Source organism: Astyanax mexicanus, chromosome 3 (genome assembly GCF_023375975.1).
Source record: "Astyanax mexicanus isolate ESR-SI-001 chromosome 3, AstMex3_surface, whole genome shotgun sequence".
NCBI lineage: Eukaryota > Metazoa > Chordata > Actinopteri > Characiformes > Acestrorhamphidae > Astyanax > Astyanax mexicanus.
Window position 1 is genome coordinate 29,904,671 of NC_064410.1, and position 21,099 is coordinate 29,925,769.

General features: G+C 38.7%; 1 protein-coding gene across 3 annotated transcripts in view; it reads right to left on the minus strand.

Moving 5' to 3' along the window:
* Nucleotides 1-20,005, minus strand: part of cnot3b (CCR4-NOT transcription complex, subunit 3b) — a 37,645-nt gene extending 17,640 nt beyond the window's left edge. For all 3 annotated transcript variants that reach the window (XM_007258243.4, XM_007258242.4, XM_007258241.4), the window contains exons 1-8: nt 19,835-20,005; nt 9,297-9,356; nt 8,341-8,408; nt 8,010-8,084; nt 6,320-6,409; nt 2,891-3,019; nt 2,692-2,787; nt 1,121-1,340 (exon numbers count right to left, since the gene is read on the minus strand). In XM_007258243.4, the coding sequence (XP_007258305.2) occupies nt 1,121-1,340; nt 2,692-2,787; nt 2,891-3,019; nt 6,320-6,409; nt 8,010-8,084; nt 8,341-8,408; nt 9,297-9,321 (703 nt within the window). In that variant the 5' untranslated portion in view covers nt 9,322-9,356; nt 19,835-20,005. The remainder of the gene's footprint in view (nt 1-1,120; nt 1,341-2,691; nt 2,788-2,890; nt 3,020-6,319; nt 6,410-8,009; nt 8,085-8,340; nt 8,409-9,296; nt 9,357-19,834) is intronic.
* Nucleotides 20,006-21,099: the final 1,094 nt, after the last annotated feature.

The window sequence follows — 21,099 nt, forward strand, 5'->3', positions numbered from 1 at the left end:
AGCATTTTATAACTGAAGGGCAATTCAAACTACTTATTGCTTAAAATTGCTTAACTGTTAACAACAGACTCTTCAAATAAAATGCTTTTTTCCACTTCAATTAGCCTAAAAAAGGGACACACAAAAATACAGTGTGCTTTGTGGAAAAAGTGCATCTGAATTGCTTACGAAAAAGTAAACAAGTGAATAAAAAAGTGCAGTTTTACTTTTCCAATCTCTATCTGGGCTGAAAAGGGGTCAGGTCTATTCTTATTCCCATGTGAAGGAGCTGATTGGTGAGCAGTCAGTTCAGGTTAGAGTGGGCGTATCTGCTGTAAAGATTAGTATTTAGTTCACTAAAAAGGCAGGTTCTGCCGTCATGGTCTGATTTTATGTAGTATGCAGTCTGACTGAGCTCACTCTGTGACTCAGATCACAGATCTGATTGGCTGAGGAGCGTAATCAAGTGGTCTGCGAGTTTCCTCCACCACAAAAGCTAGCAAAGTCACGCTGCTTAAAATTAACACTGAAAAAAAAAATAGTTCTCAATAGCTTTGCAGCTAGCATAGATAACTAACCAGCTTCTCTTCTTGCCTCATATTTTATACAAGACAAAAGATATAATTAATTCCTAAATCTCAATATATCACCCAGCCCTACTTCCTGCATAATATTTATAGTAAAAATGCTATGATTAAATCAATAAATAAATAAACAAATAAATGTTTGAGATCAAGTCCTTTTTACAGTTAAACAGTGTTCAGCTTTTTTGTTATAAACCAACAATTCTTTAGTGCTGGCTGGTCAATCTGGTCATAAAGGTCCGATTTAATACTCATCTTAATGCAATTCATGGTATATGCATTACTTCTAGTCAAATAGACAGATTTTATACTTCTTCCTTAATATGGAATTGATGGAACATGAAACAAATGAGAGTCAGTTCCAGAAAGTGTTTACCAGTCAGGATTCTGGAGCATGCACACTCATTGGCTTCAATGACACAAACATATACATAGACTAAAAATATAAATATACTAAATTAAGGAGCACAATTCACCATTAAATCCCAGAAAATGTTCAACACCCAAGTGGAGATCAATTATAAAACAAAACGGAATGGAATGACATTTATACTTACGCAGATCCTCCAGATCCAGGTCATCATAGAGGAACTCGTTTTCTTCAAAGTCAGGGTCCTGAGAGGAGTCTAGGTAGTACTCTACATCGTCTTTGATCTTGCGGATTGAGTCAACTTGTATCGAGTCATTGTCCAGCATTCTCAGTATGGTCTCCAGCATGCGGATGTGGTAGCGATGCCGCTCTATCAACCGCTTTAGCTCCTCTATCCGGTCCTGCTTCTGTACAGCGAAAGAGAGAGGAAAAAAAAAGACAAAAGAAAAAAACATGACAACGATCCAAAGCTTAAAATGTTCAGTGAAAATGCAAAGTATCCTCAAATGCAGTCGCAAAGACATTCAAAAATGTTATGATGAAACTGGCTCTGGAAAGGAAGAGCAAGAGATGCCTCTGTTGCACAGGATACATTACCTGCCTCAGAAACTGCAAGATAACACCAACCAAGATGAGAACAACCTAAATTCTTCACAGAGTGTTTTGTTTGTTTAACACTTAAGTTTACTATGTGTTCCTTATGTGTTCCTTCATAGTCTGGATGAATATGTATATTCATTTACAGCGTAGGAAACAGAATAAAAAGATAAAAAAAAAACATTGAATAAGAAGGTATATCTAACGTTTTGACTTGTACTGTATATTTATATTTTAAATATAATGCTACAGGATTCTAAGGTGTAACTGCAGTGGGCTTTAGGTACCTAAGGAGACAATGTGTGGTTCCTAAAACTGTAGGAAAGTACTGGTTTGGTAACTGGACCGAGGATAAGCATTTCATTTTGATTTAGAAAATTATCAAAGGCTCCCTCTGCTGGATGTCTTTAATCACAGACACAAGCAAATCAGCATCTTACAGCATACTTAAAGCACTAAAAAGAAAAAAACTACAAAATTATTGGATTATTGAAACTAAAAATGTTTTAAATGCACAACAATAATATTAATACTGCCACAGCTTCACATATTTATTTATTTATATATATATCAGTCCTGGACACATTCACATGCAGCTTTAATGGGCTTTTCAAAGCTTTAAAAAAAAAAAAAAAAAAAAGTCACCCTGTATAATGAAAAAATAACATATTCCAGTTTCTGCAGCAAAATATACAGATCAGTGGTTTAGGGCCAATGCCATTGTCTTCCAGTGCATTAGGGATCTAAACAGGTATGGAGATTTACTGTATTGGGCTAAATGATGCACTCTCAAGAGGGATATCTGGTTCATGGTGGAAACACTACAAATGTTGAGTTTGGGTCAGAAACAATAAAAAGTAATATGCACACCACACTGGTACCCTCTGGATTTCTACTCTCCCTTTTTTATGAGGTTCTACAGATGTAAGTGAGCTCCATATTGGCATCTGCTAATTGCATGGGGAACTGCAGCATGCTAAAAATGGGTAAATACCGATTTTAAATCAATCCGCCCATCTCTCCAAAAAACATATTTGAAATGATGTTCTTTCTAACAATAGCAATTTAAAACAAGCAGGAGTGCTACAATACTCAGTACTGTTAACCAGTTTGGGTTTGCAGCCTGTATTATTAAAGAGATGCAATAAGAAGGGAACTGACCTCTTTATCTCCTTTCTTTTTCCTCGTCTGTACTGAGAGCGATTCCACCTCACTCTCAAACTGGTCCACCTGCATGTTTAAAGTGTCTATCGTTGCCTGTAAAACAGAAACCAAACCGTGACTAAACAATACTTAAGATATCTGTACCTTCTACATTGTGGAAAATCTAGTTTAACTTCAGAAAGCTGGGTCTTCTTACCGTGAGCCACTGTCCGACCTCTTCCTTTTCTTTTTGTGCAGGATCTACTTTCTGAGCCAGGCCGAGTCCCTCTTTGGAGTACGCTTTTGTTTTTGTTTCCCGCTCCACGATTTTAAATCGCTCCATTTGCTAGGGGGACAAATTAATACACCTTTTAGAACAGGGCAGTAGCATCAGGGCAGTAGCAGATCAGTACTAACATATATAAAGCATGGAAACCACACCCAGAAAAAAAAAAAAAAACATTCCATCCTGAGTGCTAACTTTCAGAGCTCGATGACGAATGATTTCATGGCATAACAGTTCTCAAATTAGAGTAAGATGTTTATAACAATACAAAACAAGCTCTTTTTTATATTAAATGAAAAATAAATAACATAATGAAAATCTTGTTACAGATACATCTGCAAACAAGGCCCTATATCTCGAGAAATGCAGGGAAAGATTCAATCTGTTCAGACAGGAGTACTTTTACATGAAGGAGTGGATATTACAGCTATCATAAATGTATCTTAATGATTTAGGACCCAAAAACTTTCAATACGAAGCATTACAAAACGGTCTCACCAAATAAAAACACAGGAGAATGGAGGATCTATCCTTTTTGTAGGAACGTGAAACACTAGAGATGGAACGATCAGGGTTTTGTGGTCAAATGCCACGTTGACCTCTCCGGGCAAATTTGGTAATTGTTCCTAATTTTGGCCACCTCTAAATAAACACTGGGAATTTACTGTGAAACCCCAGGTGAGAGAGACATTAAATCCCCCACTGACACAATAATATGGAGCTTAAAGTAGCTTCTCCGGCAGTAAAACTCCACTATTTCAAACGTTTGTTGTTTTTTTTATGTGGTTAGTGGTGTTTGTTAGCTCTGCTACTCACAGTATTGGCTAAAAGCCACTCTGTCAAGAGCAGTATTACCTGGTTCTTAGGGTTAAAACCTTTATACTGTTGTTAAATTCTTTATTCCATGAACTTAAGACACTACACAAATACAAACTGCAGAAACTGCAAGAACAACAAACAAACTGACAAACAAACAAAAAAGTACACATTTAATAAGCCACATTTTGCATTATTAAAAATGTGTTTGTAAAAGTCTTATATTGTACTAACATGTGCTTCTTAAAGGATTACTAAATATATATATACGGAAACAATCTATTTAAGACATTTTTTATTTACTTGAAACAATCAAAAAACATTAAAATCACCAGTGCAAATAACAAACAAATACATACGTGTAAACTGTGTCCTACCAGATTTTTTACTTATTTTAATAATGGGTATTTAAATGTAAATAAAAGAATCAAGTTTAGAATGGAAAAAAATTATTAGATTTATGTTAGGTGTTAATCACTTAAAATGTAAATTGCTATAAAATGTATTAATCACTACACTACAGGTGCTGGTCAACGAATTAGAATAATTTGAAATAGTGCAATCATGAAATTCTTTTAATGCATTTTTTGTGCAGAAAGCAAATCAGGTGTTCACCGCACCTGTCCTACTCGTTAGACTAATCACAGAACTCGTTACCTGGAAAAAAATTTGCTCAGCTGAGCTTTCCAAAAGGCCCATTTAGGCCATTTAACTGTGACACTGTTGTTTTATTGAATTAGAATAATGGAGAAACCGTTTCATTGAATTAGAATAATTTTTATTATAATTACAATCATCACTTTCTCAGTATTTTGTGGCTGCCCCCTTGGCTTGTATGACTGCCTGAAGTCTCCGCGGCATCGATTTGACCAGCTTGTCGCAAGTTTCCGCACTCACAGCTTCCCAGGCAGTGGCGATGTTCTGCTTCAGTTGGTCCAGCGTAGTAGGCTTTCTGTCGCGAATTTTCCGCTTGACGATGGCCCAAAGGTTTTCAATGACATTGAGGTCAGGCGAGTTGGCCGGCCATGCCAAAACTTCAAGCTGTTTTTTAGTGAACCAATCTTTGGTCGACTTTGCGGCATGAGCCGGTGCAAGATCCTGTTGAAATATGAAGTCTTCTTCGCCGAACTGTTCCTCAACAGTTGGAATCAGGAACGTTTCCAGAACATCTTGATATACGGCAGCATTGACAGTCTTCTTGAGGAAGCAGAGTTTCCCTACACCTCGAGCGGACATGCATCCCCAGACCATAACGCTCTGGGGAAACTTGACGGATCTTTTCACGCACTCGTGATTGTAGGTTTCGCCACCACGACGCCAGACACGAGGACCTTGGTCACCGAAGGAGATGCAGAAGCGTGATTCGTCACTGAAGACCACTTTCTGCCAGTCTTCAACAGTCCACTCGCCGTGTTCTTTGGCCCACTTCAGCCGTTTCTCCATTTGTTTCTTGTTCAGCATCGGTTTTACTGCTGGAACGCGAGATTTGAAGCCGAGTTCGCGCAGACGACGGTAAGTGGTTGATCTGGAGACGTCAGCGCCGGTCTGCTTGTTCCACAAGTCGGTGAGCTCGGAAGTGGACTTGAACCGGTTGCTGACTGCGATCTTTCTCAGCTGCTTGTTGTCGCGAGCAGAAGTTTTTCGGACGCCGGAACAGTTGGTGCGCTTGCTGCAGTTTTTCTTGAGAGCTTTGCAGACGGAAGACTGGCTGATGCCGAGCTGCTCAGCAATTTTAGTTTGGGTCAAGCCTTGTTGGCGAAGGGCTTGAATTTGAGCCACTATTCCGGTTGAGAGGTCGCGCTGCTTACCCATGATTGATTTTACAACTTAGAAATTCTACTAAACCCTGACTTTATACTGCACAGTGAACACTCTTCACAGAAAACAAAAATTCGAGCATTTATTCTAATTCAATGAAACGGTTTCTCCATTATTCTAATTCAATAAAACAACAGTGTCACAGTTAAATGGCCTAAATGGGCCTTTTGGAAAGCTCAGCTGAGCAAATTTTTTTCCAGGTAACGAGTTCTGTGATTAGTCTAACGAGTAGGACAGGTGCGGTGAACACCTGATTTGCTTTCTGCACAAAAAATGCATTCAAAGAATTTCATGATTGCACTATTTCAAATTATTCTAATTCGTTGACCAGCACCTGTATTCTGTGATATTCTTATTAATTATAAATACAAAAAAAAATAATAATAATAATTGTATTTGAAAATTAATTTTATTTTTCTGTCCAACAGCGAGCTTTTAATAGAACACAAGGTGCATTAAAGCTGTAAAACACTGCAACTCAAACCTGATGATTTAACAGTAAGAGGTTAAGAAGCCTGATATTAACTGTTTTCAATTCTATATAAAATTCACTGTACTTTACTGACAGGTCAACAGCAACAAAACACAGACGCCAACTTTTTACAATGAATTCTCGGCAGAGCAGCACAGAGCACATCGGCTTTTATAACACCATCATCAGATCACAAGCTTGGTCATTGTGTAGTTCTCGCTCTTTTAAATAGCAGACCGTAAATGCTCACTCACCGTCTCTATGAGTTTGCGGTTGTCCACTAGCTGCCTTTTGTCTTTGATCTCATTGGAGGCCACCCACGTCTTAATCTGGTCTCGAAGGCGCTGCCAATCCGGAGAAACAGCCAAAAGAATGAAAAAGAACAAAAAGAAAAGGAGAGAGAGGGACATAGGAAATGAAAAGGGAGTAGGTATCAGTTGTACATTTAAACCCAGCGTGCAGAGACTCGTCCTCTGAGGACAAGCAGAGTGGACCTCACTCACACGCATACACATGTATGCACACATACATACACATATACAGACAGACACACGCTTGGTTTGGGTAGCTTCCGCATGACAACCAAACATACACGCACCTTACACTGCAAATTATACCTGTAAGAAAAAAAAAAGCTCATAGCAGCAAAATATGATCTTCACAGCAGGGATGATCTTTAGAGTCAATTAGAGTCAATCTGTATTATACAGTAAATTATAGGGCTTTGTATTGGCAAGAACAGGAATGGTACAGGTAGTTACGATTCAATAAATTGCAATGCATTTTGATCCTGTAAGTGTTTTTGAATTAAATTTTCGGAAAACTGCCATAGAACACAAACATGTACTACCAACTACAGTGCAGCATTAGAGCATTTAGAGCAATGTAAGAAGCAACAAAAGACAATTAAAAGTAAACACAGTAAACAGCAAAACAGATATAAAATAGACTTTCAAAAATATCATCAATATTAAGTTTTTTTAAGTGTGTAAAATTGTTAGTGATATAATTGTGTATGATGTGATACGGCACAACCCTACTTTCAACACTCCACCACTACCGTAAAATCTGCAGAAACTGTATAAGAAGGCTAAAGCTGGATGATCACAAGCAATTAAACCAAGCTGAAATGCTTACATTTTTGCACCAGGAGTGGCATGAAGTTATCCAAAAGCAGTGTGTAAGACTGGAGAACACGCCAAGATGCATGAAAACTGTGATTAAAAACCAGGGTATTTCCCCAAATATTGATTTCTAAACTCTTACAACTTTATAAATACTTGTTTTCTTTGCATTATTTAAGGTCTAAAAGCTCTGCATCTTTGTTATTTCAGCCATTTCTCATTTCCTATAAATAAATGCTCTAAATGACTAAATGTCTAAATGCAATAAATGTATTTTTATTTGGAATTTGGGAGAAATGTTGTCCGTAGTTTATAGAAAACAACAGTGTTTATTTTACTCAAACATATACCTATAAATAGCAAAAAATCAGAGAATCTGATTCAGAAACTGAAGTGGTCTCTTAATTTTTTCTAGAGCTGTAGAGTATACAGGACACTTGATGATATAATGATGAACAAGTAAAGCTAAATATAAGGGACTGACTTCTGATCTATGTTAATGGATCTATAGGCCAGGCCGTTACAGAGTTGTGTAATGTAATCATGAACTGTGCTGGGCTTCACTGGTAATCACCTAGTGGTAAGCACCTAAAAAGCCCAGAAGGAATCTACAAAAGAGGGAAAACACCAAGCAAACTCTTCATAGAGAAAAAACTCTATGAACTCTACAGTGTTATGCAGAACCTTCAAAAAAGGTAGAATAAAAGTGCAATAAACGTCAATCATTTAAAAAAGTAACTCTGAATTGATGCCTTTGAGGAAACAGCCCAGAACAGTGCAGAACATACAGCGTTTGAGCAAATGTGTGTAATTTAATCACCTGTAACTTTTTAATCTCTTTCTTGAGGTCAGCCTCATATTTCTCTTTTTGGTTGGCGTTGGCTGCATTGTGAAGCTGAAGGGGGGAAAGAGCACACACACACATACATTGCTGACTACTACAGAATCTGAATTTGTGCAAAGCAGGAGGTAAAGTTACAATAACAGCTTGGGTATCGTTCTACACAGCTCAAAATTCAAAAGCATGCTCAGAACGCCATTATTAAAGAGATACTAATACATAAGAATGCTTGTTTAAACTTACAATATAATCAAAATAATTATACTACTACTAATATTAATTAAATCTGTGGGCAGATGTTAGGACTTACCTTTTGCCAGATGTCTTCAAACTGCTCCACTCCTTCTGCTACTTTTTTTAGACATCGATCGATTTCACCTGAGCACAAAGGACCAAACCGGAAATTGGAAAACGAAAAAAGTCATAAAGAAAAGTTTAAAATGTGAACGAAAAAAAAAAAGCTAGGTCTGGGAGGTTAATCAAATTAATTCCAATAGTCGAATTACTGCTTTAATGCAATTTTCACAACAGGATAATTAAGATTGTACATCTTTACATATAGAAGCTGCCAGAGTGAATCTCAGGAGACATTTGCTTTTGTCAGAAACCTGCAAACAACTCTTATGTGGCAGATTTTCATATTTTACACTTTTCCTTAACTAAAATATAAGAAGGTTATGTTAGCACCAGGTTTAATATAAAAGCTGCATGTAGGGTTGGGGGTATTAAAATAAAAAAAGAAAAAAAGAAAAAATTAAAGAAAACAATAGTTTGGGCATCCCATGAAATGAAGTAACCAAAAAAGCTGTAATTGAGAATTTTTGCAAAATATCACCTTTTTTTTTACTTAAAACATTAACAAAAATACAGTAACAGTTTTATACAAAATATATGTTTTTTTATTTGTATTATTTACTACATTGTAGATTAATATTAAAGACTTAAAAACTATGAGGCAAAAAAGTGTCTGGCCTTCACAAACACCTGAGATAAAAAAAAAACTGTCAAGGTGGTTTGGGACGAGTTAAAGTACAATGTAATGGAAAAGCAGTTAACAAGAGCTTAGCACCTCTAAAACTCCTTTAAAACAGTTGGACACTTTTTAGCTTAATTACTTTTTAATTGCATATGTATCCCTTCAGAGTTGATGTTTTTAGAGAGAAGAAAGAGAGAAGGGGTGTCCAAACTTTTGACTTTTACTCTATAAGCCAACATGCAACCAAGCACACAGAAAAAAAATATAGGCAGATTTTTAGAGCTGTTCACCTTGTAATTTTCTTTTATCAGCCATGACTTGACTAGGATGCTGTCTTCATGCCTTCTTCACTGCAGGAAGATCAAAAAAGTTCAACATTAGAGAATTTATTCCTTTTTTAATACAATACAAAGTAATGAAAGGCTGAAATCAAAGACTGGTTATGTGCATATAGTTCAGTTCATGCAGTGGATTGGGTCTCATGGTTCAATATGGATATAGTACAACAGGGAGAAGAAAAACAGGTTTGTTTTCATTTAATTTGAACAGGCTGTTACAGTCAAGCTTCAGTTTTTTTTATCTACTGCTGAATAGCGCCACCCTGAGGTAGATAATACAGCCTGCAGTGTGATAATTGCCTAAATTCCTTTCTGATTGTCTGTGTCTAAAGTCTAAAGGCTAGCATGTTCAATGTTCAATATCAAATAGCCATACACCCCAAAACGCCAACACATTTTACTTGTCCAATTCACCACCATTAAAAAGGAATAAACAAAAAACAACAACAACAAAAAAACAATTCAATCCAGAATATCAATGTTTTACAGATGTATGTTGTTTCAAGGCAGACCAACAAAATAAAACACACAAATACATAAATATGTGAATAAAAAGTGCCAGGATGCCACTATTTTTGAATGTGACTAATTACAAGCATGTTTGACTTTTCAATTTATGTTAACATGTGACTAGATGAGCCCACTTATTTTCAACAGGGTTGTGTCAGGACTCTGAAAAGGCCATTTTAAAAGATTACATAAGGCCCACTAGATTATAAAGCTCATTATGCAACACTAGTAAGGCACAGGGGTCAGGGGTTTCACCATGTTTCCTTCTAATTCAGCAGGTCTCAACGATGGGTGACTTTACTGCTCCTTACAACCTGACTGGTAAAATTCATACATAAGGCGAACAAGATTGTAAGGTGCACTGGCGATTTTTGGGAAAATTAAAGGATTTTAAGTGTGCCTTATAGTGCTAAAAATATGGTACTATTAGTCTGCTTTATCCATTATACCAAAAAATGTAAAAGTTTATACTCCATCAGGATTAAAATGTAGGGCTGAAAAGCTCTGCTTATTGCATGTAATTTTACAAAAAAATAGAAATACCAGTCTGTGAATGCGTGAGGAACTTGATGCCAAAGTAAAGCTCAGTTAGTGTTATTTAATTCTGGCTGTTTAGAGATGAGATGATCATAAAGAAATTCTTTGTAAAACCTTGTCAGTTGTCTGAATGTACACTGCTCAAAAAAATAAAGGGAACACTCAAATAACACATCCTAGATCTGAATGAATGAAATATTCTCATTGAATACTTTGTTCTGTACAAAGTTGAATGTGCTGACAACAAAATCACACAAAAATCATCAATGGAAATCAAATTTATTAACCAATGGAGGCCTGGATTTGGAGCCACACACAAAATTAAAGTGAAAAAACACACTACAGGCTGATCCAACTTTAATGTAATGTCCGTAAAACAAGTCAAAATGAGGCTCAGTATTGTGTGTGGCCTCCACGTGCCTGTATGACCTCCCTACAACGCCTGGGCATGCTCCTGATGAGGTGGCGGATGGTCTCCTGAGGGATCTCCTCCCAGACCTGGACTAAAGCATCCGACAACTCCTGGACAGTCTGTGGTGCAACGTGACGTTGGTGGATGGAGCGAGACATGATGTCCCAGATGTGCTCAATCGGATTCAGGTCTGGGGAACGGGCGGGCCAGTCCATAGCTTCAATGCCTTCATCTTGCAGGAACTGCTGACACACTCCAGCCACATGAGGTCTAGCATTGTCCTGCATTAGGAGGAACCCAGGGCCAACCGCACCAGCATATGGTCTCACAGGGGGTCTGAGGATCTCATCTCGGTACCTAATGGCAGTCAGGCTACCTCTGGTGAGCACATGGAGGACTGTGCGGCCCTCCAAAGAAATGCCACCCCACACCATTACTGACCCACTGCCAAACCGGTCATGCTGAAGGATGTTGCAGGCAGCAGACCGCTCTCCACGGCGTCTCCAGACTCTGTCACATCTGTCATGTGCTCAGTGTGAACCTGCTTTCATCTGTGAGGAGCACAAGGCGCCAGTGGCGAATTTGCCAATCCTGGTGTTCTCTGACAAATGCCAAGCGTCCTGTACGGTGTTGGGCTGTGAGCACAACCCCCATCTGTGGACGTCGGGCCCTCATACCATCCTCATGGAGTCGGTTTCTAACCGTTTGTGCAGACACATGCACATTTGTGGCCTGCTGGAGGTCATTTTGCAGGGCTCTGGCAGTGCTCCTCCTGTTCCTTCTTGCACAAAGGCGGAGGTAGCGGTCCTGCTGCTGGGTTGTTGCCCTCCTACGGCCTCCTCCACGTCTCCTGGTGTACTGGCCTGTCTCCTGGTAGCGCCTCCAGCCTCTAGACACTACGCTGACAGACACAGCAAACCTTCTTGCCACAGCTCGCATTGATGTGCCATCCTGGATGAGCTGCACTACCTGAGCCACTTGTGTGGGTTGTAGAGTCCGTCTCATGCTACCACGAGTGTGAAAGCACCACCAACATTCAAAACTGACCAAAACATCAGCCAGACAGCATAGGTTCTGAGAAGTGGTCTGTGGTCCCCACCTGCAGAACCACTCCTTTATTGAGTGTGTCTTGCTAATTGCCAATAATTTCCACCTGTTGTCTATTCCATTTGCACAACAGCAGGTGAAATTGATTGACAATCAGTGTTGCTTCCTAAGTGGACAATTTAATTTCACAGAAGTTTGATTTACTTGGAGTTTTATTGTGTTATTTGAGTGTTCCCTTTATTTTTTTGAGCAGTGTAGTAGCTGAGCTCTAGTAATCAGTGCTGTAGAGGTGTAAGAAAGTATATCAAAGTATTGGGATATTTTCTTTTGCTCTACTCCGTAAAGATGTTTGAAGGAGTCTGAAACCTGGCGAGCTCCCTGTTAAAATACAGGTGGAAATCCAGCAACGCTGCTACTCAGAGCTGGAGGTGACTGTGTCCAATGTTCAAGCGTCTCGATGATTTTTGATGCTATGCTGATTAATCCTGAATCAAGCTGTTAAAAAGCTGTTGGAACATTAACTGCTGCTGCAATCAAGCAAGATTAAAGTTTGCAGCTGACCACAATAACTAGAAAAAACCTTTTTTGAAGCAAGGCTTATGGTTAGAGGAGGTAAAGATGTTTAAGAGTACATGTGAGGAATTCAAACCCAGGAACACTGTAGCAACTGTTACGTAACCTGGGTGGAATAATGAAAAATAATTACTGAAACCCATTTCCTCTCTGCTGAGGGTGACGGACAGTGGAGACATGATTTTAGTTTTATTTAAGATTAAATTATCAGTCTGGTCAAATAAATCAAAGGGCTTTTTTCCCCATACAGACTCTCTGTGTATAATTCTAACCAGATAAATCTAAAAGATCTGAACAGTCAAATAAAACTGAGTGTGCAACAGAAGTCCATGCGGAAAGTAGATTTGAATAACACTACTGCTGTTAATCACATCTGACATACATGACTCTCAGCACAACTGTGCTATATTGTTTTTTTTTTCTCCTTTCCAATTTTAGCAGAAATGGTATGAAACAGCTTATGGCTGTTTTTCCACTCAAAGGGCGTTTTAAGGGGTTGGAGAAAAATATCTATATCGCTTTATATCGTTTGTGACACAATATTGATACAGGGCATCTAATATTGATATTTTTATTGAAACGCTCTAAACTTCTTAAGATTCATCTCTAATCTGACATACTAAAGTTACTGCTTCATTACTCCACATGGTGGCGCTAATCAAACGAATAGGGTAAACCTGTAAAACTGACCACAATAAATCCATAATTCCTGGTATTTGATTATTTAGGAATATTTGATCCTCTTCAATAACACAGATGCTGCGAGATATCAAAGAATTATCTTGCGATATATTGAGTTTACAGAATCACAGTATCAGGATATCATTGTTATTGTGGGCAACATAATGAGATTTCATATAGTGAGAATATCTTATCGTACCGTACATTAGGTATATATTTGGACCGGTTGATTTTCGGTTTAATACTTCAGTTTAGTGCACGGTTTACAGATCTTGACTACATTTTGTCATCACTACACCCATGGGCTATGTCTCTTTATACTCTTTTTATTGAAACTGATTGTTTTGTTGAACACGGTCAGTTCAGCCTTTTCAGGTGCTGTACTGAATCAGACTTCCTAATAGAATTAGATTCCCTTAAAATGTACATGTGCTTCACACAGCAGAATGAGTATAACAGATCTTGGTCCTCAGTTCTGGACCACGGTTTGCAGCAACTGATATTTTGATATCTGCATTATGGTTCAAACCAGACTGAAAAGTTTGAAGTTTGTCTGGACCAGAGTCTGTAAAAAAAAGATGGACGCTGTGATGCCGTTCCCATTCATTTAATAAAAATGAAGCCAAAATCTTTCGCCATGTTGCCGGTCCTAGACCTGAGTCTGCGCAGCAGAGATCAGAGTAGGGAGAAAGACTGTGGAGAGCAGCCTACTCATTTGAATAAACCCGCCCCTGAGTGTTGCCTCGAGGTCACAGGCTGCGGAGCGGAGCTGCCGGTCTGTTTTTGGTCCCGCCCATAACCAGCCCTTTTACAATAACAACACCTTTTTTGAATAGAGCTGAATAACATTTTAAAAAACGAATTCTGTGGGGATATATAAATTTGACAATATAAGCAGAGGTTACACTAGCTGTTGCATTTAAATAATGGAGGTAGAATTACAGTATATTTAAAAAAAAAAACGTGATTGAAAATTGTCTGTTTTGCCATTGAAACCTATTGGGATCGGTGGGGTTACACAGCTTTCTGCAACCGAACAGCAGGGGGCAGCCGACCTGTGGTGGCTTCAATTTTGAGAGACGATGCTCTGTCCAGCTATACACAGTCTATGGTCTGAACTATTAAAAAGTAAAGTCTCCTAGCAATTAGAAAGCACAAGGTTAGTTTTAAATTTTAGAGATGATTTAGTGTGAGAAAACCCCAGCTATTTGAAAAACATTTCTGACTGATATTTCTTTTTAGCAGAATTGGATTTTTATGCTCATAAGTGCTGGTGTTGCAGTTCAGACTCAGTCGCATTGCTGTGTATCAGATATTGATCCACAATTACCACAATAAGGATGCAACTAGTTATTAATTTGGTTAGTTTGGGTAATAATCTGAGGATTATTTTTTCCAATAGTCAACAAATATTTGTGCATGCCCTCCATTTCTGCTTCTTGTGGCCGCGCCACCTTGTTCCAATGCATGATTTCTGCACCTCACCCATTATCTGCCTGAACACATCATTAAGGAACCGTCCACATGAATCCGAAACGTATAAAGGATTTTGTATTCTGCATTTTGGCTCAACATCCACATGAAAATGCTGTTTTACATCAATGTAAGTGGGGCATTTGGAAAACACTTTACAATGTGGAGATTTTGGGGGAAAAAACTGCCGCCAGCGGAGCCGTGTAAACACAGTTTAATGAAAATGCTGATGTCACACTGTGTTTTTCTTTGCATTAGCTTACATTAGCGTAAAATATGGACAGCGCCTTGATTGTTGTCTCTGTGATTTGTGGATTTATACCATGTTTACAGCTTTGTTTTTCCAATGTTACTCTCACATTAGATAACACAGCTGAGATGGCAAAACGTGCTTCTTGTTAGTTTTTCTTCTTTAATGTGTGTTTTATGCGCTCATATGTGTACAGGGATATTTCTGAAAACCCTGCTGGTGTGGATGAACAGAGATTTAAAGACGCAGACAAAAATCTTAGTTTTTAAAAATATTCAAATTTGTATGGATGGAGCCTAAAAATCTCTGCTTCCTCAATCACTTCAAAAAGCTGCACTTAAATTGAATTTCAATGCCCAGAAGACACTTTAAATATATTTAGTGACTAAATATTTAATCTGTTGTGTTCGGAAGTGTGAATAGAATAAGCAGCCATTAACCCTCCCCTATTGCATTTCTGTACCTAGAACTTTATGTAGTGCATTTCTTACAGATTAACCATTAATCAACACTAAAATTGACATAATTTACATTCAATTATGTCAACTATTTGTTGCAACCCCAGTGAACATGTTAAGTTTTGCACGGTAATATTGTAAACAGGAAAATATTTCCATTGTTTTTAGTTTTAGATACAGCCATGCTACCTCTCTAGGTTCTGAGAATCTAAACAGTGACATTCATTACCAGTGCACAATAATCATTTTAGAGTTTGAATATCTTTGCAGTAACTCCCTGACAAGTCTGGTCTTTGGTTTAATGAAAGGAAATTCAATACATCCCAGTTCTGCTCTCTATCCCAGTCACCACTATAGAAAGCTAATGCATGTTTCCTTTGCTTAGACAACATCTGACCTGTGCATCTATTCAAACTACAGACCATGCAGCACGATTAACACAAAGAGAATGCTAACAACTAAAATCTATAGACACACACATGCACTTCTACACACCCTGCTGCAGGCAAAATCTTGTGTATAAGGATTCTCAACAGGATTATGAAAACTAATCTAAAAGTATTTTGTCTCAATCCTACATTTTATTAATGGTAATGATTAAAAAGCTATGTACTTTTAAAATAAACAACAATATGACCAAATTTATATCACAATACATTTTTAAATTTAGTTTGAAATTGACTCTTATTTTGAAGCTTAGAACAGCAGGTTAGCCATGCTTCCAACAGCCAGACCCACCTGGCTTAAAGCCACAATGCTAAAACACAGCACCCGGTCTTGGCATTGTTTGCGGCAATGCTAACTGTTTCTCTGGAGTGTCTTACTCACTGACAGCAGACCACTGACAGGTCAATGGCTGGTTAGATATTTGCAGCAAGCTTCAAAACATCTTGGTAATAAACCAAGCGGTCATAGCTTCTGTGATGCAGGAGAGAATGAAACCAAAACTTCATGTGAAGCCCTGAATTTTAACGCATGTAACAGCATAAAATAAACATTAGATCTGATGAGAAAATTGAAAAAAAGTGTAGGAAACCTTCACCTGCTGTGAAAGGTAAGAGTGCTCAGTTATTTTTGGATAGCAATTTAAAACATATTTACACTTCTAATAATTAACAATTACATTTGCCCTCCTCTAAATTCACAAAAAACTAGCACAGGATTCCAAAACCTAAAAAAACATACATACATTAGATTAAAGTTGTCTCTCATATCAATATGCAGGTTTTCTATGATAAACTGATAAGGCAAACATATATGCCACCACAACAGCTGGAGAATGAAGGCTTTTTGTCAGGCAGCCTTTTATGAAACCGGCCCATATAAATTACCTGTGGCGTGATACAATTTTTTAGGCCTTTTTTTTTCAGCAGTCAAACAACCAGTTCTGTAACCCTGCAGAACCGGGACTCAGTAATAGTTTTTTTTTTAAATATTAATAGCGAGGTCAGCTTTAGGCAAACACTAGGGTTAAGTTGCTTTAGACAGCAAGAACCAACACATGATACTGTTAAAGGTGTAATATAGAACACTGTAGAGGACAAACATCTATGTCCAACATGGTTACACCTTAACTACAGGATCATGTATACAGAGACATAATCAAGAAATTATTTATAGAAATATTGTATAAATAGACCAGAAATCAGCATTGTACAGTACAATTATTTGACCATTATCATGAAAGACAATGATTGTAGAAAGCACAAATGTCATGGTTTTATGAATTTCTGTTCTATTCAAATAAGCCTTAAATTGTACACAATGTTAACAAATAACCAGAGTCTGCATAGAGAGCCAGACTCATCTATACATTTATTAGACTTGGCAACATCTTACAGGCCAAGTATTTCAGCACAACTTAACTTTACAGCACAGCCTAAAGCCTAAAAAAAATCTATGATAGTAATGTTTATGCAGCAAAAGTGTGAATAAAAACCCATGAACTGCAAATAACTTACATTTCCATCAAATGACCGTACCAGAGCTCAACTCTGTTTGAGGTGAGACGAACCAAAGCTAATACAGTAAGGTTTAACCCCCAAGCTACTGCAAGAGAGTTAGCAATATGGCTGGCTAATAACTAAATACATCACATTGGCCACTTAACTACTACACCAGAATTACTAACTGTCTGGTAATGTGACCAACAATAGCAAGATTTACTAACTAGTTGCCCGACAACTCATCTACAACTCAGCTACTCCATGTAATGCAGATGGTCTGCTTTAGTTAAGAATGTCAATCACTCCGTTCCTAAGTGTAACCCTGCCTTCTTAAGATACGGAAGAATTGTTGTGGATAAACAATGATTACGCTTAAAAAAAAAATTTTAGTGATCTAAAACCACAAGTAAACCTATTTTTCATTTAAATGCATTATTCAAGAATCCAAAAGCTTATCAGCCTATCCTTCAACAGGCAATGCTTTAATGACGATTTATGCAATCGCTTTCTGTAACCAATTTCTGTACAACAGAGCATTTTTTACACAAACATACTCAGAATGAGTTTGAATTGAATTACAGATCATGCTGCGTGCCTTCAGAAGCTAAAGTCCCTGACAGTACAACTGGCCTTGATGTGACCAGGTAAATGTGGCCCATACCCGATCTTGTTCATCATGTGTGATACAGGTTTGTTGTTTGTGCGGCTGTGTAAACAGCTAAAAACACTTTAATATGTAGTACTGAAATCCAATAAAATTCAGATTTGCAGCAATGTGACTGAATGGCCAGATCGGAATTTATGCAGCTTTAACGTGAGGAGAACAGAAAGTGACCATAAGTTGATGGGAAAATGGACAGCCGCAATGATTTAAGAAAAAACTATTGGACTGATGTGTTTCTTTCATTAATGTAAAAAGGCTCGTGTCGCAGCCATGTGGTGTTCCTAGTGTTTTGGCCAAAAGCGGCTACTGGTCGTGGCTGGAAAGTCAACCGAATTTTTTTTTTTAACATGGCACATGGCCGAATAACGTGTCTTTTCAGCGTTCTGCAGTGAATTCTCTGTGATAAGCTCAGCTGCAGTCTAAACTCAGTCATTCATCTCGCTTGAGATTCTGACAAGGATTAAAGTGAAACTTAATGTGAAACATTGCTCTGTTACGCATGCGTGCCACTTACAAGTGAACGTGAACAGTTCAGACAGATGTCCGATATGGATCACATTAAAAGGTTTGTGTGAAACAGATTTGGGTCACTTTTTTTCCTGCCTTAGAAATGTAGTCCTTAGTGTGTGATGTTGGTCAGCGCAGGCATCTATTAGCTGTTGTATCAAAGATGTGGAGCCACACATTTCTCTGAGCATACTTGCAGCCTAGTGATGATGCATCAAAAGGAGCTTGGATAGGGATGCTGAGATCATTTAAAAGGGGTAACATTACTCCAAAATGAAAATGAAAATGAATCAATTAGGGGGAAAAAAACACAAAGCTATCAGCACAGACTCAGCTGAACTTCTGAGTCTTAATGCCCATGAACTGCCCATAATCTGACCTTATGTTTATGAAAACTGAATAACAGCAAATCCAGAAGGTCAGTAATAATGCACTGCTCTACATCAGACCAGATTATACTAATTTTATCAGCTATTAATCTCTCCCACACACAGCGAGAGCGAGAGCTCTCCAGTTACACATGTAGCAATATAAGTAGAGTCAGTGAACAACAAGAAGGATGAGTAGATATTAGATACACTTTATCCCCATCATCCATTCAATCCCTTCAACAGGACCACTCTGAAACTTAGCCAGGCACGTTATCTACGTTAGCTGGTTAGCTAATGACTGTTCCACACTGAGAGGGTCTGGATCTGAGCAACACTCAATGTAAACTAACCTTAGCTAGCCTAGCTTAAAGTCTCTCACTGTCCAGCAGCAGAACAGACACACAGCCAAAACAGAAGTTTGGGCAGAGCTAAAAAAAAAAAACAAACAAACAAAAAAGAAATGTTCCATGAGTCTGACTGGGGGTCCCAGTTAAAAACCTGTGCCCCCAGCACAGAAAGTCTGATAACCTTATTTCAAACATTTCACACAAACACTCAGAGCAACTGGAAACGCTGCTCCTCGAGCCTCGTGTGTGACTCTCTGAGCACACAGAGAAAACTCATAGCCAGACTAGTAAACTAACAACCCTACATGTGCTCCTCAGATTTATATTATGGGATGTGCTGAAGAGAGAGAGAACACAGAGAAAGGCAGATAGAAAGATAGCTATATATATAGAGAGAGAGATACAGAGATAGAGGGAGAGAGAGCCTAGAGTCCAAACTAGTAGAGTAGAGAGTAGCTGAATCGAGCCCCCACTCGCTATTAGCTTTAACTACCGGACCGGTGTGAGGAAGCCCCCCGCAGCTCCGGGAGTCTCCGCGCTGGCTGGTAACCGAGCTCAGCCACCGGGTACGAGCGATGTGGCAGCTCCGGAGGACCGGCGGAGCTCCGGGAGTGTGTGTGTTTTTGGCTGGGTTACAAACTGGAGAGGAAAAGAGAGAAAAAAAAGAAGCCCGTGAAGCGGAGAGATGCTCCCCCCGGGGCGAGGGTGGTTTACCTGGTCTTCCTGAGTGTTCACCTCCCTCCCTTTAATTTCACCGTGTGTTCCGGCCACCACAGCCCAACTTTCCAGGCTTTATTTTTATTTCCTATTATTTCTATTCGCCAAACAATCACTCCGCGCATCCAAGATGGCCACCAGGAACACCTCCTCCGCCGAAGCGCTGAGGGCCCCGGGCCCCGCCCCGCTATTGGACGGCCTCCCTCAACCGTCGCCTCCCATTGGTGTACGGGCTCCGTCAGTCGGGAGGCGCAGGTTGACAGTTTCCGTGCAGTGCGCGCGGTGGTTGGTGCTCGTGGCGAGGTTAAAGGAACACCGGGGTATTGAAACTCCCAGAGTGAGCTGACAGAGAGTGAGGCACTGTGGAGCACACTCTTCACAGTCAGGAAAAGGAGTTTGTTTGAATTATAACTATTTTTTTATTAGGATTAGTTTAGATTCTTCTCCCTTAACATCTCCACTGGACTAAGGCTCAATCCCATTTCTAATTTCTACCCCTACTCCATGTTTTTGAGTGTAACCCTTCCTCACAGAGTTAAAAGGGAAACGGGTGAAATCCTGCACCCCCCCCCCCCCTCAAAAAAAAAAAAAAACGGGACGCCCTTATGTGGAGCCATTAAGTCCAGCGAAATCACTGAAACTACACATTAAAATATTGTCATTTATTGTACATTTTAAGAAAGAAAAAGGATTTTGTTGGTTGTTTGTGATGCCATCTTGCCGGTGATTCTCACAGACCTCTGTTTGTAGTGTGCCTCTGAATTTTTTTTTATTTGAAGGGTCATGTAGCCCTTACACTTCAGCCTAACAAAAATCAGGACACCCTACCCCTAGGTGTGTAAGCACAAAACAGAGGGGTAAGGTTAAGTGGTAGGGCCAAGTGCTGAAATGGAATTGGGTCTCAGTCTGAGTGTCTATGAACCACCCATTAGGGTTGTGTAAAATTCAACTGAATTTTATTCACCCTATAGGATGTTGAATTAAATCTGAATAGGACTTACATGATTTTTAATTGAATTGATTGCAATTCAGAGTAATTCATATAGTGAAAATGTGACTTAGCAATCAATTTCTTCCCAATGTATTTTCAGACGCTAACATTAAGCATACATTCCATTAATGCTGAATGTTATCTTTATTTCAAAGTAATCAAATGAAATAATGTTTTATTAAATGAAACAATTATTTTAAATTAATTTACAAGGTAACATTGTTGCAACAGTCCCTCATAAGGTCCAAATGTTTGGACAATCATTTTGAAG